At 43.6% G+C, this 25,525-nt stretch overlaps 1 protein-coding gene across 3 annotated transcripts in view; it reads right to left on the bottom strand.

Annotated features, from left to right (window-relative positions):
- CYSTM1 (cysteine rich transmembrane module containing 1) overlaps window positions 1–25,525 on the bottom strand; it is a 42,453-nt gene that overhangs the window by 9,867 nt on the left and 7,061 nt on the right. For 2 of the 3 annotated variants that reach the window (XM_070940823.1, XM_070940824.1), the window contains exon 2: window positions 14,577–14,819. In XM_070940823.1, coding sequence (XP_070796924.1) covers window positions 14,577–14,799 — 223 coding nt within the window. In that variant the 5' untranslated portion in view covers window positions 14,800–14,819. Of the gene's footprint in view, window positions 1–14,576; window positions 14,820–17,163; window positions 17,221–25,525 lie in introns of all 3 variants that reach the window. The other variant, XM_070940825.1, reaches the window with a different exon arrangement.

Genomic DNA, 25,525 nt, shown 5'->3' with positions numbered 1-25,525 from the left:
TAAGACAACTAAAAAATCTGGATCAGGGTGTTTCTACTATTCATTTCCCACACAGGCAGGGTTTTGCATCACATGAAGCATACCTAATGCTGAAAATGTCTGCAGGGAGAATGTTAAAATGTATAAAGTGTACGTTGTTTCAGATATTGTGCTGTTTAGGGATTTGTAGTTTGATGCCCATCTTACACAGCCTGGTATGCTGCATGTCCTATTGATTAAATAGTGCCATCTGATGGGTTCCAGAAAGACCTCCTCTGTGATAACACGTGCTCTCTGGAATGACAATATCCCAAAAGATTTGTATGGTTCCCACCCTGACTTTGTTTAAAAAGTCCTTACAACCTGGCTCTTCTCTCCAGCCTTGACTGAAGAGTAAGTGGCAGAATTCTTGGGATAATTAGTTTGTGAGACTTCTTGTATTATTTTCCCACACACCTGCTTTTTGTATTACATGTATTTTATTCTTTGAAATGTATATATTTGTGTTGCCAAAGTCATGAGAGAGTTGGGAAATCTGAAACCTAGCTACTGTGCTTGCAATGATTGTCCCCTGAGCTTTCCGAGTCTCCAGTATCTGTTAAATCTCTGCTTGAGCAATGTACATAGCCCATCCCCACCAACATTTTGGGAGGAAGCTCAGTCTGCAGCATTTTTCATTTTACCTTCAATTTCCTTCTTTTTTTTTTTTTAAAAAAAAAGGTTTTTTATTAAATATACAATTAAAAACATTGGACCTAGTGCAACTTCTCTGGTTCCAACATTTCCATCAATTTTTTCCTTTACCACAACTACAATTCATATTCAGTATATTCCTATATACAATCTATCAAAATTCAGCAACATAAATCTCTTCGTCTATAGAAATTTCATTCAATACCAATACAATTCCTACCTATCACATAATAATTCTTAAACTCTTGATTTATCCATATTTTTCTATCCTGACATTTCTTTTCCTCTCCAACCATTGGTACATTTTATTCCAGATTTCATGATATTCTGTTTCACTTTGAGTTCCAGAGTCAGCCTGTCCATTTCTGCACGTCAGTATCTTATTTATTATCTCTTCTTCAGGGGGGCTCTATTTACTTTTCCAATTTTGCACGAAGACCAGTCTTGCTGCTGTTAATATATGCAACATTAGGTATATTGTTCCTTTATTATATTTGTCCTTTGTGATACCCAATAGAAAGAGTTCTGGCTTTAGATCTATGATTTGATCCAGCCATCATTTTATCTGGTGCCAAAAGTCCTTAGCTTTCTTATTGGTATTCTTTGGAATAAAAGAAGTATTTTTGGTAATATGTTCATTTTAATTGTTGCAATTCTCCCCATGGAGAGTTGCAAATTTTTCCACCTGTCCAAATCCACCTTAATTTGATTGATTCATTTACTATAATTATCCTCTTTGAATGTGATGCATCTTGCCATTAATTAAATCCCTAAATATCTCACTTTCTTTGCTGTCTGGATGTTTATTTTCCCAATGTTCAATTTCTTGAGATTTAATCATATTTTTAACTAACATTTAGTTTTTTCCTTGTTTATCCTCAAACCTGCTACTTCACCATATTCTCCCAGTACTTCCATTAGCCTCACACCAGACTTTAATGGCTCTTCTATAATGAACACAAGGTCATCTGCAAAAGCTTGTACTTTAAAAATTACTTTCTTAATTTCTTTAATTTGTTTATCTTTCTGGATTATTCTAGTCAGTACTTCTAAGGATAATATGTACAATAATGGCAATAATGGGCATCCTTGTCTTGTACCTTTTTGGATTTTGAAACTATGTGTTGGTTCGCCATTGACTACTACTCTGGCCTCCTGTTTGGAATAAATTGCCTTGAACATATTTATAAAGTTCTCCCCAAATTCCATGTATCTTAGCTGATTTAACATAAAGTCCCACTTGACATTGTCAAACACTTTTTGTGCGTCAACAAATATTAATGCCATTTACTTTTCATTGTGAACTTCATAATATTCCAACATGTCTAATATGGTCCTGATGTTATTTCTTATTTGCCTTCTTGGCAAAAAATCATTTTGGTAGGCATGAATAAATTCATCCAAAACCCTTTTTAATCTTTCAGCCATAATTGCCATGAATATTTTGTAGTCTGAGTTTAACAAGGATATGGACCTATAATTTTTAATGTGTCAAATCAAAATTCTCCTTTGGGATCAATGTGGCCACCTCCCACGATGCCGGTATCTTTGCATTTTTTAGAACTGCATTGAATACCTCTAATAATGTTGGACCTAAAGAGCCTTGTAGGTTTTTATATATTTCTGACAGTAGTCTATCGGGACCTGGCGTTTTATTATTTTTCTGCCTTTTGATTGCCTCTGTTAGTTCTAAGAGTGTTATATCTTTATTCAACATAATTTTTATGTCTTCTGGGACTTTAGGTAGTTCGGCTTCCTGGAAACATTGTAACATTTTATCTTCAATATTACATTCCTCCTCTGTATATAGTTTCTTATAAAACACATAAATTACATTTCTTTTCCCTTCATTTTGGTATGTTATCTTTCCCTCTTCATTGTATAGTTTGCTAATCCACCTTCTGTCCTTCTGTTTCTTCAGTCTATAGGCTAATCATCGCCCCAGTTTATTTGCGTTTTCGAAGAAATTTTGTTTAGTACGTTTTATTTGCTGTGCTAGGTCTTCTTTCTCAATAATATTCAGCTTGTGTTTAGTTAAGTCCATTTGTTGCTTCAGTTCCCATCTTTGTGGTTCCTTTTGCAATCCTACCTCTAGTCTACTAAATTCTTCCTCTAGACCAGTGATGGCTAACCTTTTTGCCATCGCGTGCCAGGATTGGGGGGGAAGAGAATGGGAGAGGTTCTCGCACGCACATGCCCATACCCATAATTCTATGCGCCCCACCCTGCGCATGCGCGCACAACCCCCTCCCCCCCCCATCCTGGCACGCGATGGCCCGGTAGGCTGGTTTTTCTTTCTCACCTGGCTCCAGATCTTCTCTGTGCATTCGGGGAGGGCAAAAACAGCCTTTCCCACTCCCTTGGAGGCCATCCAGAGGCCTGAAATGGCCCATTTCCCAACTCCCGGTGGGATAGGAAGTGACATTTTTTGCTGTCCCCAGCCTCCAGAGCCTCTCTAGGAGTCAGCTGGTCATCAGAAGGTCTCTGCTGCGCATGTGGGGGTGGTAGGGCACATGCAGGGGTCCTGCATGCGCATGCACGGGTGCATGAGGGGGATTGCATGCATTGGGGGTGGAGTGCTGTGGGGTGCATGCATGCGGGCGGGGCACATGTGGGGGCTGCATACGCATTTGCGGGGGCGCATGCACGGAGGCCACATGCACATTGCATTTTGGGGTTTTGGGTATGCGCGCATTTGTGTGTGCATGTGCGCTTGCGTGCGCTTTGGGCATTCAGTCTGGAAAAGGTTAGCCATCACTGTTCTATACAGAAGAAGAATAACTGGTTAAGTGTTCTAGTTCCGTCAGTGAGTGGATCCCTCTATCATCTGTGTGTAGTAGCATTACCATGTAGTGCCTCCAGCAGTCAGTGGATGAAATTCTATTTTTGTTACAGAGAGGGAAGAGCTGCCTGCTGATAGACTGCCTTGGCTGAACATAGAAAAACAAAAGCAATCCCAGTTGAGATTCTTTTAAAAGCGCTTTCCCATTCTGCTTCATTGAATGTATTGCAGATAAAACCGTTACAGAAAATTTCAATTAAAAAATCTTGGGATTTGAACCAGATATTTTAGATCAAAAAATGCTGTGGTTGAAAACCTGGTGATGAACCTCAAGGTCATTACTGCAGAAATAATTTACACTTTTAAATATTCCATTTATCAGAGCCTTAGCAGCTTTTAGAAAAATAACAACTTTTAACAGCGTAGTAAGAGTGCAAGTATATATTCAGATCAAAAATCTAATTTCTTGTTGTAGGTTATTAAAATCTATTATATAGGATCATATTTTGCTTTTGTCATGGTAGTTGGGACCCCATGAATGGAAAGCCGAGATGACTTTTGACTTTTCCATGTCTTTCTTTACAGATGGTTCAATACTAGAAGCAACTCAGTAAAGCTTCTCTGGCAGCTAAACAGAAAGGGATCATCAATTCTTCTTTCTTTTTTCCAGCATTTTTGTTTATTGGTTGCTGGATACTTCTTGAAAAAGTTTTATGACCAAAGTGCTGGGAGAGAATTTTATTGTTGCAGCACCCGAATTAAAGAAGTATCAGATTCTAAAATCTGTTTTTAATTCTTCCACTTTGAAAGGAGAAGAGCTATGTCCAGTGGTGGGATTCAAATAATTTAACAACTGGTTCTCTATCCTAATGTCCGGCTGGGTAGGTATGGCTGGGAGGTCATGTGACTGTGGGGGCATGGCCAGGGTGGGCATGACACGGGACTCGTGAGGTGCTAAGGCAGGACTTCCCTGAGACCCTCACTCTCATTATGCAGGGAATCCTCCAGTTACACTCCCTGCTTTCCCCAATACATTTGTTAATCGAATAGGCAGGTCTTTAAATGCACATGAGGTATCTCAGGCTGGGAAACAGTGGACCTAGTGCTGGAGCAGGCCATCCAAGGCCTCCCCCAATCCACTGAGATACCTCATGCTCCCCTGGGGTTCCCACAATTGCTCCCCCCCATCCTGCCCCGCCGTGTCTCCACAGACTGGGCCTGCTTTGCTAGCACCACAGATTCCACTTACTCCTCCCCACCATTTCCCATGGAATACTTACTTTTTGAAGATCTCCAGAGGTCCAGAGGCTGACCCACTGACAGAGAAGCCAGTGTTTTATTCAGCTGATGGCAAAATTCACTGGGTTGAACTCCAAGCCCCTTGTTGATTGGCTGCCACACTTCAATCCCTGAAGCTGCTCATTCGATCTAGCCAATCAGTAGCAAGCAGGAGTTTGCTCCATGCCGGCTAACTGGGCCCAAACTGAGCCTGCAGGCCCTCATGGCAGAGAAGCTGGTCTTTTATTCAGATACGAAAAGTTGTTTTCCTTGCATCTCACTTTTTACAGCTTCATCAGCTTCTGAATAAAAGACTTTGGCTACTCTGCCATGTAGGTCAGTCTCTTCTGCAGCTCTTTGAAAAGTACAGTAAAGCCATGGGAAATGGGGTGAGGAGGAATAAGTGGCCCACGGAGGCTCCATTTTGGACTGTAACAGGCCAGGGGAGGCATTCCAAGGCCCCCACGGGCCCCAGGAGAGCTGGATAGGGCCCATGGAGGCTCCATTTTGGACTTGTAACAGGCTGGGGGAGGCCTCCAGAGGCCTGAACAGGATGAGGTTTCAGCCGGTTTGGCAAACTGACCAAACAACCGGTTCTAGTGAACCAGTCCAAACCAGCTGAATCCCATCACTGGCTATGTCTCATCTGGAAGTCTTAGATTATTATTTTATTTTATTTTTAAGTTTTTGATATACATACGGATACACAATACATATCCCTTTTGTTTGCTGTTTTCTCTTTTTAACTTTTAAAAACTTTTCTTGTAACTTTATTTTTTACAGTTTTCCAAAAGTGTGTATTAGCCAATTTTTAGTCCAATAAGATTACAACTTTTATGGAAAATAGGAGATTGTAGATGACTCTCCAAGAGGAGCCAGATATTTACCATATTAGGTAACATAAAACTTGAAGATACTTTTTTATACAAGAGAAGTATCTCCTATCAAGGGGATAGTTTTGTCAAGTATTGTATACCTCAGTGGAAATTCAAAATTTGCTACAGTTGTAGCAATTTTTATTACCAAATGCTCCATATTTGTGACCAGCAAGAAATAACTAAATCCTACAAAAAAGTGTTTTTGTATTATTAGTGGTTGCTTTAATAAATGTTTTCATTTATCAAATATTATGGATCAACTAAAGATTTTCCAAATACATTGTACTTTGAATCTTTGGACTGTTATTTTTTAAAAATTAAATTATCAAATTTATAATACCCACATACACAAGCATGCCCTTATAAAAGATCAACAAACCAAGCATTAATATTCATTCAATGCATTAATATGTTTTAACTGGCAGAATGCAGCCATAGTTCCCCTACTTGATATAAATGATAATGTAAGTTCAAACATTAAAGGGAGTTTGGCTTCAACTTGATCTGAACCAAACCTTCCCTGCTATGACAATATGATTGATATTATATATCAAAAGCGATTTCCCCCTTTTTTCATATATATTTTCATAATCTAGATACAAAAAACAAAAAACACACAAAATTATAAAAGAAAAAAAGCTTAACAAGGAAAAAAACCATACATGTATTTGCATACGTACACCCAAAATCGGCTGGGATGTCATGTGACCACAAGGCACTACAACCATTGATTTTCTTTGTCTGGAGATCAACTCCAACGTGAGCCAATTATCAAGCACCCAATTTCTGATCATGTGACCATGGGGGTGATGTAAAGATCATAACTTCCAAGGATGAGTTGCAAGTCACTTTTTGGAGACTGTTGTAACTTTGAATTACTGTTAAACAAACCATTGTTAATTGAGGACTACCTGTATATTAATCAATTCTCCAAAGCCCTGAACAGGAGCCTTATGTTTTGTTTTTCCAATGCTGAATAGTAAGAACAAAGGAATGACACCCTGACCTGATCAGAGAAGTTTCTTTACTGCTATTTACCTATCTACAAGAATCTCATCAGGCAAACTGTACTCTCTTCAGAACAACCAAATAAACACTTTAGGAATTTGGGTATGAGATCTCTGTCACTTTGTGCCCTGCAGGGATTCTAAGCTTGCCAGTCTCCTCACCTCCCATTTCAGCTACAGATTTCAACCAGAAGTTCATTTTCTTTCTCTGGAAGTCAACTCCCATGTAATATGAAATCTCAAATTTCAGTTAATACTGGTAAATTGCTTCTTACCAAAATGGAACAATAGAATTAAACATAAACATAAGTAAGCATAACTTCACCACATTCTGACAACATAAATGCAATGAGGTCTTTCTAAAATACATAGGTTCTATTTCTGTTTGAAAAAGATAAAAATCTGGGACTTCTTGGGGTAGCATGTCAAGTAAGTATATTTCCAAAAAAGCAGATGATTACAGCAAAGATTGAAGAACCAGCAAGTAGACCGGTTCTTTAAAATCTCTCTGAACAAGGAAGGATGAAAGATTACCCACATATGCTCCAGTTCTCCTTGCAAGGGAACTGCAGAACAGTGGTCTCTACAGATTTGATTGCTGGGAAACAAATGATTAGTTTTCTTTCTTTTAAAGTTTTATTGGATTTTTATTTTTAAATATACATGTATGAATACATGAACAGGTGGCCTCTGGGTATAGTTCATTTTGATACATCAGCCATAATAATAATAATGATAATAATAATAATACTTGTTACATTAGTCAAACTTATATAATCCTAGTATTGATATACATGATAGTTTTAGAGTATTCAATATTTCAATGTTCCATTTTAATGCCAATTATATTAAGCATACATAGTAACACTATCGTTCAACCTCTAATCTTTCCATCTAGTAATTACTTATAGTCTATTATATGAAAATTATATCTGTTAATAAAATGTTTTAGTTTTCATCCATTGCTTCTTGTCTTGCTTCAGGTGCTTTGGAGAATAGGTTGACCCCTATTCTCTGTGAGAGCCCCTAAAGAATTGGAAAACTGCTGTCATGTCATCAACCCTAGTCCTTTCTTCATTAGACTGGACTTACCCAGTTCCTGCAACCATTCATCATATGCTTTAGTCTCCAGTCCCTGTGAATATCCCTACTGGAGCGCTTGTGATAATGGTTGTGCCCTGACTATCCTATTATTTTCCCAAGACAGAATGGTAGGAGATTGTTGAAGTGGATTTGGTGATGGTTGATGATGAAACACTGGCTCCCCATTTTATGGTTTATATGTGTTTTTCTGTATGCAAGGCAAGATGGGGAGCCATAGAGAATGAAGCTCCTTTAAGTCCTTCTGCTTTATATTCTGGAGCAAATCTAGTCCTCCACCTTTGCCCTTGCTACTACAGACTAGTGTACATTCTGTCTCACCCACACTATTATAGAGAGTAATGTGCCACAGCTGTCTCCATTTGTGATATTTCAGTCAAAGTTGTAAAATAGGCTGTAGTTCCTGTTATAATGTTACTCATATTTCTGTACCAGTTGTCCTCAACTTACAACCAGAATTGAGCTCAAAATTTATGTTACTAAATGGGAAACTTGTTAAGTGAGTTTTGCCCCAATTTACAATATTTCTTGCTCCAATTGTGAATCACTGCTGTTAAGTTAGTAACCTGGTTGTTAAGTGAATCTGACTTCATTGATTTTGCTTGTCAGAAGGTTGCAAAAGGTGATCACATGACCTTGGGACACAGCAATGGTATGAACCACTTGCCAAGCATCTGAATTTTGAACACATGATCATGGGGATGCTGCAAAGGTCATAACTATGAAAAATGGTCATAAATCACTTTCTTCAGTGCTGTTGTAACTCTGAACGATCACTAAAAAATGATTATGTTGAGGACTTCCTGTATTATTTTTTCTCTGTTTTGCCATTTTCTCTACAATGAGAGGGGCTGGTTAAAGTAAGAAAGAGGTACATATATAAGTCAGACTTCAAATCACCAGGAACACTGGGGAACTACCAGAGGACTGGAAATGGGTTGATGTGGTTCAACTTTATAAGGAGGAAAGCTTGTAGTGGGCTACCCCAAACTTCTGTCTTTTTTTTTTTTTTGCTTTAATTTATATGCCGCCCTTCTCCGGAGACTCAGGGCTGTTTACAATGCGTTAAGCAATAGCCTTCATACTTTTGTATATTTATACAAAGTCAGCTTATTGCCCCCACAATCTGGGTCCTCATTTCACCTACCTTTGAAAGGATGGAAGGCTGAGTCAACCTTGAGCCTGGTGAGATTTGAACTTGCAGTAATTGCAAGCAGCAGATGTTAATAATAGTGCTTTAGTCCACTGTACTACAGGCTCACATGTAACCATAGAATTAAGGAGCAATTTCTAGTCAGTGATAACAGTCAGGGAAATGGCTTGCCTCTAGAAGTTCTGGGTGCTCCATCACTAGAAGTTTTTAAGAGATTGGACAGCTATTTGTTCAGAATAGCATAGGACCTCCTGTTTAAGGAGCAGGTTGGACTAGAAGACTTCCAAGGTCCCTTCCAACTCTGTTATTCCATGTTGCATAATATATTAAAAGCAAGAGACTTTAAGAGTAATGTTATAGAATATAGGTAGTCCTCAACTTATAATAGTTCATTTAGTGACCATTCAAATTTACAGCAGCATTGAAAAAAGTGACATGATCATTTTTCAGTTATGCTCTTTGCAGCATCCCCATGATCATGTGATCACAATTCAGATACTTGGCAAGTAGTTCATACTATTGCTATGTCCCAAAGTCATCTGATCACCTTTTGTGACCTTCAGACAAGCAACATCAATAGGGAAGCCAGATTACCTTAACAAGCAGGTTACTAATTTATCAACTGCAGTGATTCAGTTAACAACTGAGGCAAGAAAGGTTGTAAAATGTGATAAAACTCACTTAACTTGCCTCTCTTGCCTCTCTTCACAACAAAAAATTTGGGCTCAATTGTGATTGTAAGTGAAGGACTAACTGTACTTCCTTTTAGCTACTTGTTTATGAACCATCAAATGCAAAGCAGACTCCCCTTTCGATATGTCGTCACTCAGTATCGTGACTATATTCCAAACAGCCATCACTAATCCTTCACTTAAGCAAAAGGAAATTATGTTCATGATTTTGAAAAATTAGCCAATCAGAATTCTCTTATCCTGATTTATGACAGTTGTGGGAACATCACTAAGAAAAAATGAGGCTAGAAATTCACAAACCCTTCAGTTGAGTCCAGAGATAGCACCACAAACTTTCTGTAATTGAACTAACCTAAAATGGACACTTTGTATCAAACTCTTCTGGTCCCTTTTTTCTTGGAAATAAAAACTAAGGCTAAAGTCTCCTCCGCCCCACCTGGTTCTGCCATATCTGCATTGGTTTTGAAATCTTAAACACATATGCACATATATAAAACCCTTTGACTGAAACTACTAGCCTCCTTGGAAATTTATCTAATCCGCTGTAGGTCAGAGTTAATCTTACTTTTTTTAATCTGTAGGCTTTGACGTTTGTGACAAGTACCACTTTATTCTGTACAAACAATTTGCGTGGTTTTATTTAAAAATGAGGTACGTTACCTTTGCTTCTATCATGACTATTTGTGTTTGATTTCCACCTATATAGATTATTAGTTACTGATTAAGCTTAGAAGAAATAAGGATTGTTAATAACTGCTCTGAAATGTGGTCTATAAAAGAAAGGATCACCTAAGTTAATATTGGTAGTAAAACAAATTTTTTAGAACAAACTCAGCTGTGAAATAATAAATAAGGAATGGCCATTAATGAGAATTTATTATTCATTTTAAATTCTTACCTAAGGACAGGATTAGCTTGAATATGTTTTTGTCAAGCTGCATTAAGAATGAATGCAGAATTTTCAGAGGTAGTCCCTCAGGCCAGACAAGACCAAACAACATTGTATGCAACATGTGTTCCTTAGGTATCAGACATTTTGGGAGGAAAAAACTTGTTAGACACATTCAGAACAAGGAGCTAAACTGGGAAGATGAGAGGAAGAGAGGCAGACAGCATGAGACTATCTACAAGTTAATTTTGTAAAATAAAATCCACAAGAATCAGATAAGACTTACAGTAACCAAATTTGCAATAATCAAAATGTTTAGTTTGTTTATTCTTGATCTCCATCTATTAATAATAATAATAATAATAATTTTATTTCTATACCGCCCTTCTCCCGAAAGACTCAGGGCGGTGTACAGCCTAATTAAAAACAGAATAAACATCAATATAAAATAATTTAAAAGTATTAAATAAATTTGGCTTAATTTAAAACCCCAAAAATTTAAAACATCCAATTTAAAATTATGTTGCTAACCCAGCCTGGCGGAACAATAGGGTCTTGAGTGCACAGCGAAATACCCGGAGGTCAGAAATCTTACGAATTTCCGGGGGCAGTTCATTCCACAGGGCTGGGGCTCCCACAGAGAAGGCCCTCCCCCTGAGTGTCGCCAGCCGACATGACTTGGCCGATGGCACCCTGAGGAGACCCTCTCTGTGGGAGCGGACTGGCCTGTGGGAGGCTATTGGTGGCAGAAGACGGTCTCGAAGGTACCCGGGTCCTATGCCATGGAGCGCTTTAAAGGTGGTGACCAACACCTTGAATTGCACCCGGAAGACCACTGGGAGCCAGTGCAGCTCGCGCAGGAGGGCTGTCACATGGGCGCAACGGGTTGCACCCATAACCACCCGCGCGGCCGCATTCTGGACCAGTTGGAGCCTCCGAGTGCTCTTCAAGGGGAGCCCCATGTAGAGAGCATTGCAGTAGTTCAACCGGGAGGTAACAAGGGCGTGAGTAACTGTGTGCAGGGCGTCCCGATCCAGAAAGGGCTGCAACTGGCGAATCAGGTGGACCTGATAAAAGGCCCCCCTGGCCACGGCCGTCATATGTTCTTCTAAAGACAGCCGTGCGTCCAGGAGGACACCCAGATTGCGAGCCCTCTCTGTGGGGGGCAAAGATTCACCCCCAATAGTCAGTGATGGCACCTGCTGACTATATCGGGACGCCGGAAGCCACAACCACTCGGTCTTGGAAGGGTTGAGTCTGAGCCTGTTCCTCCCCATCCAGACCCGCACGGCCTCCAGGCAGCGTTGGGGTGGTCTGGGGTGGAGATGTACAGCTGAGTGTCGTCAGCGTACAGGTGACACTTCACCCCAAAACCACGGATGATCTCACCCAGCGGCTTCACATAAATGTTGAACAGGAGGGGCGAGAGGACCGACCCTTGCAGCACTCCCCATGCGAGATGCCTCGAGGTCGACCTCTGTCCCCCTGCCAACACAAACTGCGAGCGGTCGGAGAGGAAGGAGGAGAACTACCGCAGAATGGTGCCCCCTATTCCCAACCCCCTCAACCGCCGCAGCATGATACCATGGTCAATGGTATCAAAAGCCGCTGAGAGATCTAATAGGACTAGGACAGAGGAACAGCCCATCCCGAGCCCTCCAGAGATCATCCACCAACGCGACCAATGCCGTTTCTGTGCTGTGCCCCTGCCTGAAGCCCAACTGGCACAGGTCCAGATAGATAGCTTCATCCAGGTGTCGGGGAAGCTGTCGTGCCACCACGCTCTCAACAACCTTCACCACAAAACGAAGGTTGGAGACCGGACGATAGTTGGCTAATTCAGCCGGGTCCAGGGAAGGCTTCTTGAGGAGGGGCCTCACTACCGCCTCTTTCAAGGTGGCAGGAAAGGCACCCTTGCTCAAAGAAGCAGTTATAATCCCCTGGAGCCAGCCTCGTGTAACCTCCTGGGAGGCCAGTACCAACCAGGAGGGACACGGGTCCAATAAACACGTGGCGGCACTAATCTTACCCAGAACCCTGTCCACATCCTCGGGAGCCACAGGATCAAACTCCTCCCAGATAACATTCTCAAGACCTGCCCTCGTCTCCTCCCGTGGACTCATCCAATCAGAGTCCAAGCCATCCCGAATCCGAGCGACTTTATCGTGCAGGAATTGCACAAAATCCTCAGCACGACCCTGCAAGGGATCTTCCCACACTCCCCCCCCAGAAGAAGGGAGTGGGTCACCCTAAACAGGGCGGCTGGGCGGTTCTCTGCAGATGCGATAAGAGCGGAAAAATGATTAGATTTTGCCGCTTTTATCGCCACTAGGTAGGTCTTGATATAAGACCTCACCTGTGTCCGGTCGGAATCAGATTGACTAGTCCTCCAAATGCTCTCTAGGCGTCTTTTCCGACGCTTCATCTCTCTCAGCTCCTCAGAGAACCAAGGAGCCAATTGAGATTGGCATCGGGTCAGAGGCCGCAAAGGCACGACGCGGTCCAAAGCTCCAGCGGCCGCCCTTTCCCAGGCGGCCACCAGCTCTTCAGTCGAGTCGTGTGTCAGAGTCTCAGGAAACGGCCCAAGCTCCGTCAGGAACCTTTCGGGGTCCATCAGGCGCTGGGACGGAACCATCTGGTTGGTTCCGTCTCCCTGCGGTGGGGGAAAGCGGTAGGAAAGTCCAGGTGGAGGAGCGAATGATCTGTCCATGACAAGGGTTTGATGTCTAGATCCCCTCTACCAAGATCATTCAACTACTGACCAGAGATAAAAATCAAGTCCAGAGTGTGTCCCCCTATGTGAGTGGGGCCTTGAACTACCTGGGTCAGGTCTATGGCCGTCATGGAAGCCATGAACTCCCGAGCCACCTCTGACGCCTCACCCGCAGATGGAAGGTTGAAATTCCCCATGACAATAAGTCTGGGGGTATCAACCGCCACCCCAGCAATGACGTCGAGTAGCTCGGGCAGGGTCGCTGCCACGTGGCAGGGAGCCAGGTACGTGGCCAGCAAACCCATCTGCATCCCACGGCCCCACTTCACACAAAGGGACTCACATCCGGCTATCTGAGGAACAGTGGTCTCCCTCGGACAAAGACTTTCCCTAATAATCACCGCCACTCCCCCACCCCTCCCCTGGGCCCTTGGCTGATGAAATGCATGGAAACCTATTAAGAAGCACCAACTAGTCTTGGTAACCCTCCTCTATGTCTTCATGAATATTTTCTTATCTACTGATCCCTGGAATTCTTTTTAATTCCTGTGCAAGAATTATATAATCTATAATCCAATCACTACCTTTACAAGTGATTTAATGTCAGGCAGTTACAACTAAAATAGGAAAAACACTTAAATAAAGATTAGTATTAGAGCTTATTTCACACTAATTCACTTCCAATTCCAATTTATAGCAAATGTATGCAGTAAAATATTCCTTGGTTACATTATATTTGAAAAAAAAACAACCCAGTTTATAAAAGGATTTTATTATCTAGTTAAGGACTGCGGTACTCCTAATAATAATAAAAGTATATGCAGATTAAACTGTGTCATTGCTTCATATCACATAGCAAACTGTAAATATTTTTGCTTGAAGCTGCCTAATTAATATCATCCACTCTTATGGAATTCCCTGGTAGGCTCCTGTTCAGATACTAACAAGGTCTAACCCTGCTTGACTTCTGAGTAGAGAAAAGGTTGGCCAGTTCTGGATCAAGCCTTACTACTATCAGTTGGAGAATAGAGAAGAAATAAGGGTAAAAATAACAGACATAGTAAAAAAACAAAATTCTTTTCCATAGAAAAGAAATCCTTCCTTTTTTTCAAAGAATTGGGCAAGTTGGATAAAATTATAGCAACACTGAGAAACATCCTTTGAACACCATGCTCTCATTAACATATTTTAACCACTTATTAGATCTGTAATAAATCAGACAAAAAGCAGATAAAAAATTATAGACCGATATCCCTTTTAAATACTGATTATAAAATCTTTATGAATATAATTGCAGAAAGATTGAAAAATATATTAAATGCTATCATACATCCAGATCAAAATGGCTTTCTCTCGGATAGACAAATAAATCATGAAATCTATACAATTTCATGCAAGGCATTTATATTACCTGTATTTTTAGGTCCATCTGCATAGACTGGTCCTGGAGGTGGAGCATTCTGCCATCCGTATGGTGGGTAACCATTGTAGCCTGGTTGACCAGCTGGATATGGCCCCGTAGGCCCCGGCTGATAAGCAGGATACGGACCAGGGCCTGATGGTTGTTGAGTATATGGCGGGTAAGGGGCAGTTGGGCCCGGGCCAGGATATGGTGGAGGATTTTCGTAATTCATGTAAGATACTTATGTGTTTCCTAAAAATACAGAAATGGATTCTACTTTTAAACAAGAAACATACATTTTATTAAATGTATTACATTTATTAATAATTTACACATTAAATTTCATTTAATTAATTTAAAATTAATAATTTACACATTAAATGAAATTTAATGTGTAAACTATTATTAATTTTAATTTTAATTTAATTAAATGAAATTTAATGTGGAAAAAAGCAAGTCCTTACACAGGGGTGAAATGCTCCCGGTTCGGACCAGATCACTCGATCCGGTAGCAATGGAGGCGGGTGGTTCGGAGAACCGGTAGCAAAAATTCCTGCCCCCCCCATGCCCAGCTGAGCCACACAATCATCAGAGGCTTTTTTTTTACTTTTAAAAGCATTTTTTCTACAACCTCTTCGGCCGAAAAAATGCTTTTAAAAGTAAAAAAAAAAGCCTCTGATGATCGCGTGGCTCAGTTGGGATCCTCAAAGGCTTTTAAAAGAAAAAAAGGGTTTTTTTTCCTTTTAAATGACTCTGACGATCCAAGTTGAGTTGCCTGATCGTCAGAGGCATTTAAAAAAAAAAGTCTCTGCCGATCAGGCAACTCAGCTGGGATCGTCAGAGCCTTTTGAAAGCATTTTTTTTACAACATCTTCGCCGAAGAGGTTGTAGAAAAAATGGTTTTAAAAGTTTTAAAAAAAATTGGCCACGCCTACCCAGTCACATTACCTCCCCCACCAAGCCACGCCCACAGAACCGATAGTAACAAATTTTAGATTTCACCACTGGCTTTACACCTAGGTGGGAAAAAAAGATACAAGTACAGATTAGTTGAAACCTGGGTCAAAAACAGTAAGTATGAGAGGAATCTTGGAGTGAACGATCACTTGAATATGAGCCAGCAGTGTGCAACAGCAGCCAAACAAGATAATATAATCCTGGGTTGTATAAACAGAGGCATGGAATCAAATCATGTGAAGTATTATTATCGCTTTATAAAACCTTAGTAAGACCACACCTGGAATACTGCCTCCAGTTTTGGTCACATTACAAAAAAGATGAGACTTTGGAAAAAGTGCAAAGAAGAGCAACAGATGATTAAAGGCCTGGAGACTAAAACATATGAAGAACAGTTGCAGGATTTGGGTTTGGCTAGTCTAGAGAAAAGAAGGACCGGGGGGCAGGGGGTATGATAGCAGTATTCCAGTATTTGAGAGGCTGCCACAAAGAGGAGGGGGTCAATTTATTTTCCAAAGCACCAGAGGGTAGGACAAGAAACAATGGATGGAAACTAATCAAGGAGAGAAGCAACCTGAAATTGAGGAGAAATTTCCTAAAAATGAGAACAGTAAACCAGTGGAACAGCTTGCTTTCAGATGCTGTGGGTGCTTCATCACTGCAGATTTTTAAGAAGAGATCGGACAGTAACTCGTCTGGACAGTCACTTGTCTATAGTATCTCCTGCTTGAGCAGGGAGCTGGACTAGAAGACCTCCAAGGTCCCTTCCAGTTCTATTCTGATTTTAATATCTTATAAGCAACCTGCTTAATTTTATGTTTCATTTACAGCTAGGGAGCCATATACTGTCATCAACAGAAGTATTCTTTCTAAATCTCAAAGTACTTGTTTCCTTTTACAGGGAAACGATCACACCTACCATCAAGCAGAGACCTAGCAGATGCACCAGGCTTGTATTGTGGTAAAGTATTCCAGAAGCATGCCTACTGCAACAAAGGAAGTAATCAATGCTTCTCTGGAATATCTCGAAGGACCTTGCTGGCTTCTTCAGAATGATGCAATTATTGCTCTCGGGAATCCCAATACCTCAGTCTAATAATACTTCTTTACAAAGGCATATTCTGGGCAAGATAGTTTGGAAGCTACTACTGCAGCACAATCTCCTGCATCACTAGGCCAAAATAATTTTGCTTTCTGGAAGGACTGTTAGAGCAGGGGATGAAAGGCAAGATAGCGTATGTTAGCACAACTAACAGAATGACAAGCTGAAGGAGGGGATAGGCAGTCTGTCATTCCTTATGGATGTGATCAGCTAGAAAAGTATTTAGGCAACCCTCATAAGGATTGTGTATTGCATGGGTGTCAAAGTCAATTGTGTCACGTGACGTATCACAACATTTTCTGCCTTTGCAGAGCTGGGGTGGGTATAGCCTGTGCATGATGCATCTGGCCCGCAGGCTGCCAGTTTGACACCCCTGGTGTATTGCCTCCAAAGCGACACCTCAGGGAACCAATAGCCTATGATTGGAATAAAATGTTGCATTAAGTGAGTGTTACATATTGCTCAATTCATATAGGTTACAGAACAAAGTTTGATTTGGCACAGAAAATTGAGCATAACTATAAAGCAGAGACTGACCATGTTTCCACCAAAGGTTGATCTTTCTGTATTTCTGAAAGTACAGAGGCCACAGTTCTGCAACATAAGTGAGCAAATCCAAAATTATTCCTGGTTTTGTCTTTTTTTGAGGTTGAAGGGGAACTTGAAAGTAACTGCATTTAACTTAATAAGCCCTAAAAGTCTTACTGCTGCTTGCAAGCAATAATGATGTGAGCTTTTGTTTACACACTTTGTATTATTATCTCAAGAGGAATAAATTTGAGTTATTCCCAAGGTACAACACTTGGTTCCTCTGCTTATTTAAAAAGCTACTTTGGTTAGATATTCTTTAATAGGCAATTTTTCATGTACTGTCAATATTTATTTATTTATTTATTTATTTATTTATTTATTTATTTATCATTTTTTATTTATTGGTTCGATTTATAGGCCGCCCTTCTCAGGGCGGCTTACAATGCGTTAAGCAATAGCCTTCATACTTTTGTATATACCTGCTTAGTAGGGCTTTCGGACCCCCCTAAGCGGTGTTCTTTTTTATACAAAGTCAGCTTATTGCCCCCACAATCCGGGTCCTCATTTTACCTACCTCGGAAGGATGGAAGGCTGAGTCAACCTTGAGCCTGGTGAGATTTGAATTTGCAGTAATTGCAGGCAGCTGGCATCTAAGTGCTATTTAACAGCGCTTTAGTCCGCTACTCCATCAAGGCTCCTTAGTTGCTAGAGCAGCTTTGTTTTTCACAGCTTCTTGGCTCAAAATCCCTAGAAGCAGCTGCCCTACCCAAGAAGGTTACTAGCACTGAAAAATTTCAGTAACTGCTTCTCAAGGGGAAAGTATTTTATCCATACCACAGCAGCGATATAGAAACAGCTATATTTTAGAAGCACAACTCTGACAGACCAACGAAGAAGACTGGCTGGTGATATATTAAACAATAAAAAGATGAAATATCTTTTTATTAGAAGAAAAACGGGCCTGGTAGCTCAGCTAACTAAAAGCATTGTGATTAACAACAGCTGTCTGCAATTACTGTAAGTTCGAATCTCACCAGGCTCAAGGTTGACTCAGCCTTCCATCCTTTCTAAGGTAGGTTAAATGAGGACCCAGATTGTGGGGGCAATAAGATGACTTTGTATAAATATACAAAAGTATGAAGGCTATTGCTTAACGCATTGTAAGCCGCCCTGAGACTCCGGAGAAGGGCGGCATATAAATCAAATTTTTAAAAAATTTTTAAAAAATGCACCTATTTCAAGCATTGTTTACCTACTACACAACACTGAATCAGAGAAATCGACATGGGAGTCCCAAATGAAGGTTCAAATCTAATTCTATAATTCTGCCAACTTGATATATTTATGTTGCTGTTTTCAACATTATAGCAGTTGTTTGACCATTGGTGACCTAACAAGTCAGACTACGTTTGAATAATTCCTACTGAACTATACATGAAATTGATCCAGATAGATGTCATTGCCCTACATGTCAAATACTGTACTACCCAAAATGTTATCAAGCCAAGAACTGTCTGAGTAATTTTATCCACAAAGAACTGTGCATGTTCTTCAGAGATGATGTTAGCTGAAGCATCAACACCATATCAGGCTGACAACCCTAAAATAAAAACAATTACTAAAATTATAAAATTATAAATAAGGTGCCTATTCCTGTACAGTATATTAAAGCTCATTTATTAAAAAAAAACAATGAAAATATTTAATCTTATTTTCAAAATTTATTACAATGCATTGCTAATGATACATCATACTGGATGCAATCAATGAACCACAAATGTGGATATAAGTAAAAAGAAAAAAAGTCATGCATTGGAAAGTTGGATGCTCTGTATTCCAAAGCAATCAACAATGTTGCTATGTATGACTAAGCAATTGTACTTTGCTTTCTACTCCTGTACAAAAACAAATTGGCAATTTGAAATAGGTAAGAACAGATTTTACTGTGACCCTTGCAAGTTTACCAATTTTTTTAGTTTTATCTTCACTGTTTTGTAAGTAAATAATCCTCCTGACACTGCTCAGTAGATTATGTCAGTTCTCTTCTCTACACTCGTAAACCTTCAAAGCAATTCATATTTAATTTTTATCTCATTTCCTCTTCCAGTAAGTATAATACAGGGGAAAACCTGGAAGAGCTAGAAAACAGATTTGTTTCCGGGTGGTAATTATTTACAGTTGCAAGAAAATGTATGTGAACCCCTTGGGATTACGTGGAGTTTTGCATGAATTGGTCATAAAATGTGCTCTGAACTTCATCTAAGTCACAACAATAGAAAAACACAGTCTGCTTAAAATAATACTACACAAACATTAGATGTTGCCATGGTTTAATTGAACATAACATGTAAACATTCACAGTGCAGGGAGGAAAAAGTATATGAGCCCCTAGCCTAATGACTTCTCCAAGAGCTAATTGGAGCCAGGAGTGAGCCAACCTTGACTCCAATCAGTGTGATGATATTGGATGTGTTGCTGACAGCTGTCCTGCCCTTTAAAAACACACACCTGTTTTGGGTTTACTGGTTTCAAGAAGCACTGTCTGATGTGAACCATGCCTTGCAGAAAAGAGCTCTCAGAAGACCTACGATCAAGAATTGTTGACTTGCATGAAGCTGGAAAGGGTTACAAAAGTATCTCCAAAAGCCTTGATGTTCATGTGTCCACGGTAAGACAGACTGTCTACAAATGGAGAAAGTTTAGCACTGTTGCTACTCTCCCTAGGCGTGATCGTCCTGTAAAAATGACTGCAAGAGCACAGCGCAGAATGCTTCATGAGGTAAAGAAGAATCCTAGAGTGTCAGCTAAAGATCTACAGAAATCTCTGGCACATGCTAACATTTTTGTTGACACATCTACAATAAGGAAAACATTAAACAAGAATGGAGTACATGGGAGGACACCACGGAGGAAGCCATTGCTGTCCAAAAAAAATATTGCAGCACGTTTGAAGTTTGCAAAAGAGCACCTGGATATTCCACAGCACTACTGGCAAAATATACTGTGGACAGATGAAACCAAAATTGAGTTGTTTGGGAAAAACACACAATACTATGTATGGAGAAAAAAAGGCACAGCACACCAACATCAAAACCTCATCCCACTGTAAAACATGGCGGAGGGAGCATCATGGTTTGGGGCTGCTTTGCTGCCTCAGGGCCTGGACGGATTGTTGTCATTGATGGGAAAAGGAATTCCAGAGTTTATCAAGACATTTTGCAGGAAAACGTATGACCATCTGTCCGCCAACTGAAGCTCCGCAGAGGATGGGTGATGCAACAGGACAATGACCCAAAGCATACAAGTAATTCAACATAAAAATGGCTTCAACAGCACAGAAGGGACGTTGGTCTTACCGTGATACGTTCCTTCTCGTAGTGTGAAATGGGAGGTGCCAGTCTGGGTATTCCTTGCTCTAGCTCTATGTCCTGAGCTGAAAACTTCTGAAGATCCGCCTCCCTGGTGACGTCTCTTCAGTTTTTGCCAGCGAAGCCAAAGCGAATGGTACGCAGTCTGAAAGATAGAAACAACATGCTCCACCAGGGGAGCCGGGCCAGGCAGCCAGACAGGGTGGGGCTGGCACCTCCCATTTCACACTACGAGAAGGAACGTATCACGGTAAGACCAACGTCCCTTCTCCATAGTGTAGAAATGGGAGGTGCCAGTCTGGGATATACCAAAGACTGGCCAGCCCTAAGGGTGGGAACTGTCCTGGGCCGACGACCCCGGATCTTCAAGAACCCGCTGCAGTACTCTTCTCCCAAAGGCTGCTTCCGCCGAAGCGAAGGAGTCAAGTCTATAGTGACGGATGAAGGGAGTGGGAGAAGTCCACGTGGCCGCTCTACAGATGTCCTCCACTGACGCCTGAGTAGACCAGGCCGCAGTTGTGGCAGCACTGCGGGTGGAGTGGGCCGTTATCCCCTGAGGCACCGGGAGAGCCTGAAGCTCATAGGCCGATGAGATGCACGTCCTAAGCCAGCGCCCCACCGTGGAAGAGGTCACCCTGTGGCCAAGAGTCGACGGCTGAAACGAGACAAAAAGAGCCTCCGTCTTTCGGAAAGAAGAGGTCCTAAAAATGTAAATACGGAGGGCCCTCCTCACATCCAAGGTGTGCCAGGTCTGCTCCAAGGCGTGCCTAGGCCGAGGACAGAAGTCTGGCAGGACCAACTCCTGTGCTCGGTGAAACAAGGAGTTGACCTTAGGAAGGAAGGCAGGGTCCAGCCGCAGAACCACCCTGTTGGGGTGAAAAATACACAGGTCTTTCCGCACCGATAAAGCCGCCAACTCCGAGATCCGTCGGGCAGACGTGACGGCCACAAGGAAAGCTACTTTACACGATAGGAGACGGAGACTAGCCTCCCTCAATGGTTCGAAAGGAGCCTTTGTTAACGCCTGAAGGACCTTAGCGAGGTCCCAAGTGGGAAAACGGTGAATAGGCGGTGGTTTTAAATTAGCCGCCCCACGCAGAAAAATCTTCACCCTTGGATGGTTAGCGAGGGAACCCCACTTCCCAAGTGTCAAGACAGTGCCTAGCGCAGCCACCTGTCGCCGTAGAGTGTTAGTGGAAAGTCCCATGTCCAACCCGTCCTGGAGGAACTCGAGCACCTCCACCACGGATGCTGAAGTTGGACTCAAATGTCTAGAGGCACACCACACCGCAAACCTGTTCCAAGTGGCCTCGTAGATGCGCGTGGTGGAGGGCCGCCTGGCCGCCTGCATTGTCCTGATGACCCTGGCCGGAAAGTTCTCCCTCCTCAAGAGCCCCCGCTCAACCTCCACACGGCTAACTGTAGTCTCTGTGGGTCCGGGTGCTGCACCGGACCTTGGCTGAGGGTGACTCTGTCCGGGGAAATCCGCCAGGGCCTGGCGACCGACAGGTCGACGAGGTCGGCGAACCAAGGCCGCCTGGGCCAGTGCGGGGCCACTAACACCATCTCTGCCCCCTCCAACAACAACTTCCGAATGACAGCTGGGATCAAGGGTAGGGGAGGAAAGGCATATAGGAGGCCCCTGGGCCACGGGGTCCGCAGAGCGTCCACCCCCGCCGCTCCCAGGGCTGGAAAGCGGGAGAAGAAAAGAGGAAGTTGTGAGTTCGCTGGAGAGGCGAAGAGGTCCACTACCGGGCGACTGAACCGGTCGACTATCTCCGCAAAGAGGTCGGGGTGGAGCCTCCATTCCGAGGGGTCCACAGTAGCTCGGCTCAGCCAGTCGGCCTCGACATTGTCCGTCCCGGCGATGTGGTCCGCTGACAGAGACAAAAGGTGAGTCTCTGCCCAAAGGCAAAGAGCCTCCGCCTCTCGCATGAGAGTCTGGGAACGAGTTCCCCCTTGTCTGTTGATATGGGCTTTCGTTGTTGTATTGTCTGTGAGAAGGAGCACATGCTGCCCCCTCACCTGCGGCAGAAAGGTCTGGAGAGACAGACGGGCAGCTCGGAGTTCCAGCCAATTGATCTGGTGAGACATCTCGAGGCGTGACCAGCGGCCCTGGGCCACCTGGGCTCCGCAATGACCCCCCCAGCCCAAAAGACTGGCATCTGACGTCACTACCACCCTGTGAGGCTCCCTGAAGTAACACCCCTTCTGGATGGCCTCTGACGTCCACCAGGTCAGGGAACGCAGAACCCGTAACGGAACTTGAACTCTGATCTTGGACGAGCTCGTCCCTGCCTTCTGAAAGGGAAGCAAGAACCACTGTAGTGGTCTTGCATGGAACCTGGCCCAGGGAACAATGTTCAGACAAGATATCATTTTCCCCAGCAGATGGGACAGTTGGTCTACTCGAACTGTCTGGGACCCCTGAAGTGATAGAATTAGTGCCCTTATACTGTCCTGTCTGTCCGGGGACAGGAAAACCTGCCCCGCTAGCGTGTCTATCAGGGCTCCTAGGTGCACTAACCTTGTGGAAGGTATCAGATGACACTTTGCCAGATTCACCGAGAACCCGTGGTCCCTCAATACCTGTATAGTAGTGGCCAAATCCTGTTCCGCTCGCTGCTGGGAGGACGCTTGTAGGAGCAGATCGTCGAGGTAGCATTGAATTCTGATGGGAAGAGACCTGAGATACGCCGCCAAAACAGAAAGAACCTTGGTAAACGTCCGGGGGGCGGAAGCCAGCCCGAACGGCAGGGCAAGATATTGGTAGTGACGGCCTGAATAGCAAAACCTCAGGTATTGACGATGCTCCGGCCGAATTGGTATGTGGAGGTATGCTTCGGTCAAATCGATGGAGGCTAGAAAGTCTCCCTCCCTGATTCCCGCCAAGATGGAATGCAGGGAGTGCATTTTGAACCTCCGGTAAACGAGGAACTCGTTCAAACCTCTTAAATTTAGAATTGCCCTCCACCCCCCCGAGGCCTTTGGGATGACAAATAGGATGGAATAGAACCCGCACCCCCTCTGCCCCAGTGGAACTGGCTGAATGGCCCGAATGTCCAGCAAATGCTGGATAGCCGATTCCATGAGTCCCCGCCTGAACGGGTCTCCAGAAACGGGGCAGGAGAGGAAACGCCTCGGAGGAGGTGAAAGGAATTCGAGGGAGAGCCCTGCTCTTACTGTCTCCCTCACCCAATTGTCTGTTGTTAGGTCCTCCCAGCGGTCTGCAAACAGGCTGAGCCTGCCTCCAAGAGGGTCCAAAGACGGACAGTCACTTAGATCTCCTGGCCCCTCTGCCCCCAGAGCCCCTGAAGGGCCTGTTGGACGCCTGTTGGCGACCCCGGGGGAAGGCTGATCTATCTGCCTGGTAAGTAGGTCTAGAGAAGTGAAAGGGCCGTTGCTGACGGGGAAAGCTTGGCCCGGCTCCCCCCTGACGGAAGGAGGGCCGCCTATAGTAAGGGGAGGAACGGAAATCCGATCGCCTGCTCTGGGACGGGAGGACCTTCCTCTTATCCCTCGTTTCTATGAGTAGAGGATCTAAGGCTCGGCCAAAGAGAAACCCCCCCTCAAAGGGAGCTGAAGCTAACTTCCACTTATTCTTCCCGTCCATTCGCCAATGACGCAGCCAAAGCATCCGTCTAGCGGTTACTGACGAGGCCATGGCTCTGGCGGAGAACCTGGCAGCGGCCAAGGTAGCATCCGCCGTGTATTCCGCTGCAGCTAAAATCTTAGAAAGGTCCTGGTGTGCCCGAACATCATCTGGTGCCAAATGGCCTTGTAGCTGGCGGAGCCATCTGACCGACGCTCTGGTGAGGAAGGATGCTGCCGAAGAGGCTCTTACAGCCCAGGCATCCGCCTGGTGCGCGCGGCGAAGCGCCGTCTCCTCTCGCCTATCTTCTGCCTTTAAGGCGTCCTCTGCATCAGGTGGTAAAACAGAAGAAGAGGTGAGAGCCGCAACCGGAGCATCCACCTTTGGAACCTCCAACAAGGCGAGCATGTCCGCATCTACCGTAAACAACTGGTTGTCCAGCCCTGAGGCCCGGGAGGGTAGAGCTGGGGCCGCCCACTGTCTACGGATCATGTCCAGAAACATTCCCGGAATGGGAATGGTATCCGCCTCCACCGCCTGCTCTGTGAAAAGATAATCATCCTGCTCTCCAGTACCCGAGGTACCAGAGAGTGCTGGGTCAGGGCCCAATCGAGCAGTGGCCCTGGCCTTAGTCAGAAGTGGCTTCAAAAGGGCGGGGTTAAATAAGCCCTTGAAGGCTGGTCTGGGTGGTTGCACCTGATCCCCATCCGAAATCTCTCCCTCTTCCAAACAGTCTTCTGCATAGTCAACTAGTTCAGAGGAAGAAGGGGAAACCTGCCCATGGAAATCCTCAGAAGGGGCAATAAAGCCCTGGGACTCCACCTCGGGTCTAAGGGCATACATTTGAGCAAACATCTGTGACTGAAGCTGCATCCCTTCTGCGATACCCTGCCTAATTGCCTGCTCCATCCAGGACTTCATGGAATTCTGGGCATCCAGTTCCCCCCCCCCTTCCTGACGAAGGCCAGCCGCCGTGGGGGTAAATGTTGCCTCAGGGCGATTAATGGCCCCAGAAGGCCCAGGACGCGGATGGGCCTCGTCCTGCATCTCTGGAGACCATGCCCTGGATGGCCCAGCCAAGGCAGGAGAATGGACAGTCTGAGGGACAGGATCTTCCACAGTCTGAACTGAAGTCTGAAGCGCAGGTACAGTATCTTGAGGGGTGTCAGCAGCCATATTAATGGCAGCAGCCCTTGCAAATTCTCTGTCCAAGGCACGTTGTCTAACTTGAGCTGTCTTTTCCTCAGCCTTGGAACGCCCGGGGCGAGCTCTAGCCTTGGCCTTAATTTTATTAGCTGCAGCAATGCTGGCAGTTCGAGGCCTAGAAGCCCTGCCCCTATCAGGTAGAGGAGACCAGGAGCCCTCAGCAGAGAAGGAAGATTGCCTGTCAGCATCCCCCATGATATTA

Source organism: Pituophis catenifer, unplaced genomic scaffold, assembly GCF_029215685.1.
Source record: "Pituophis catenifer annectens isolate HBS135680 unplaced genomic scaffold, rPitCat1.0.hap2 SCAF_3, whole genome shotgun sequence".
NCBI lineage: Eukaryota > Metazoa > Chordata > Lepidosauria > Squamata > Colubridae > Pituophis > Pituophis catenifer.
This window is presented reverse-complemented; position numbering and strand designations above follow the sequence as displayed.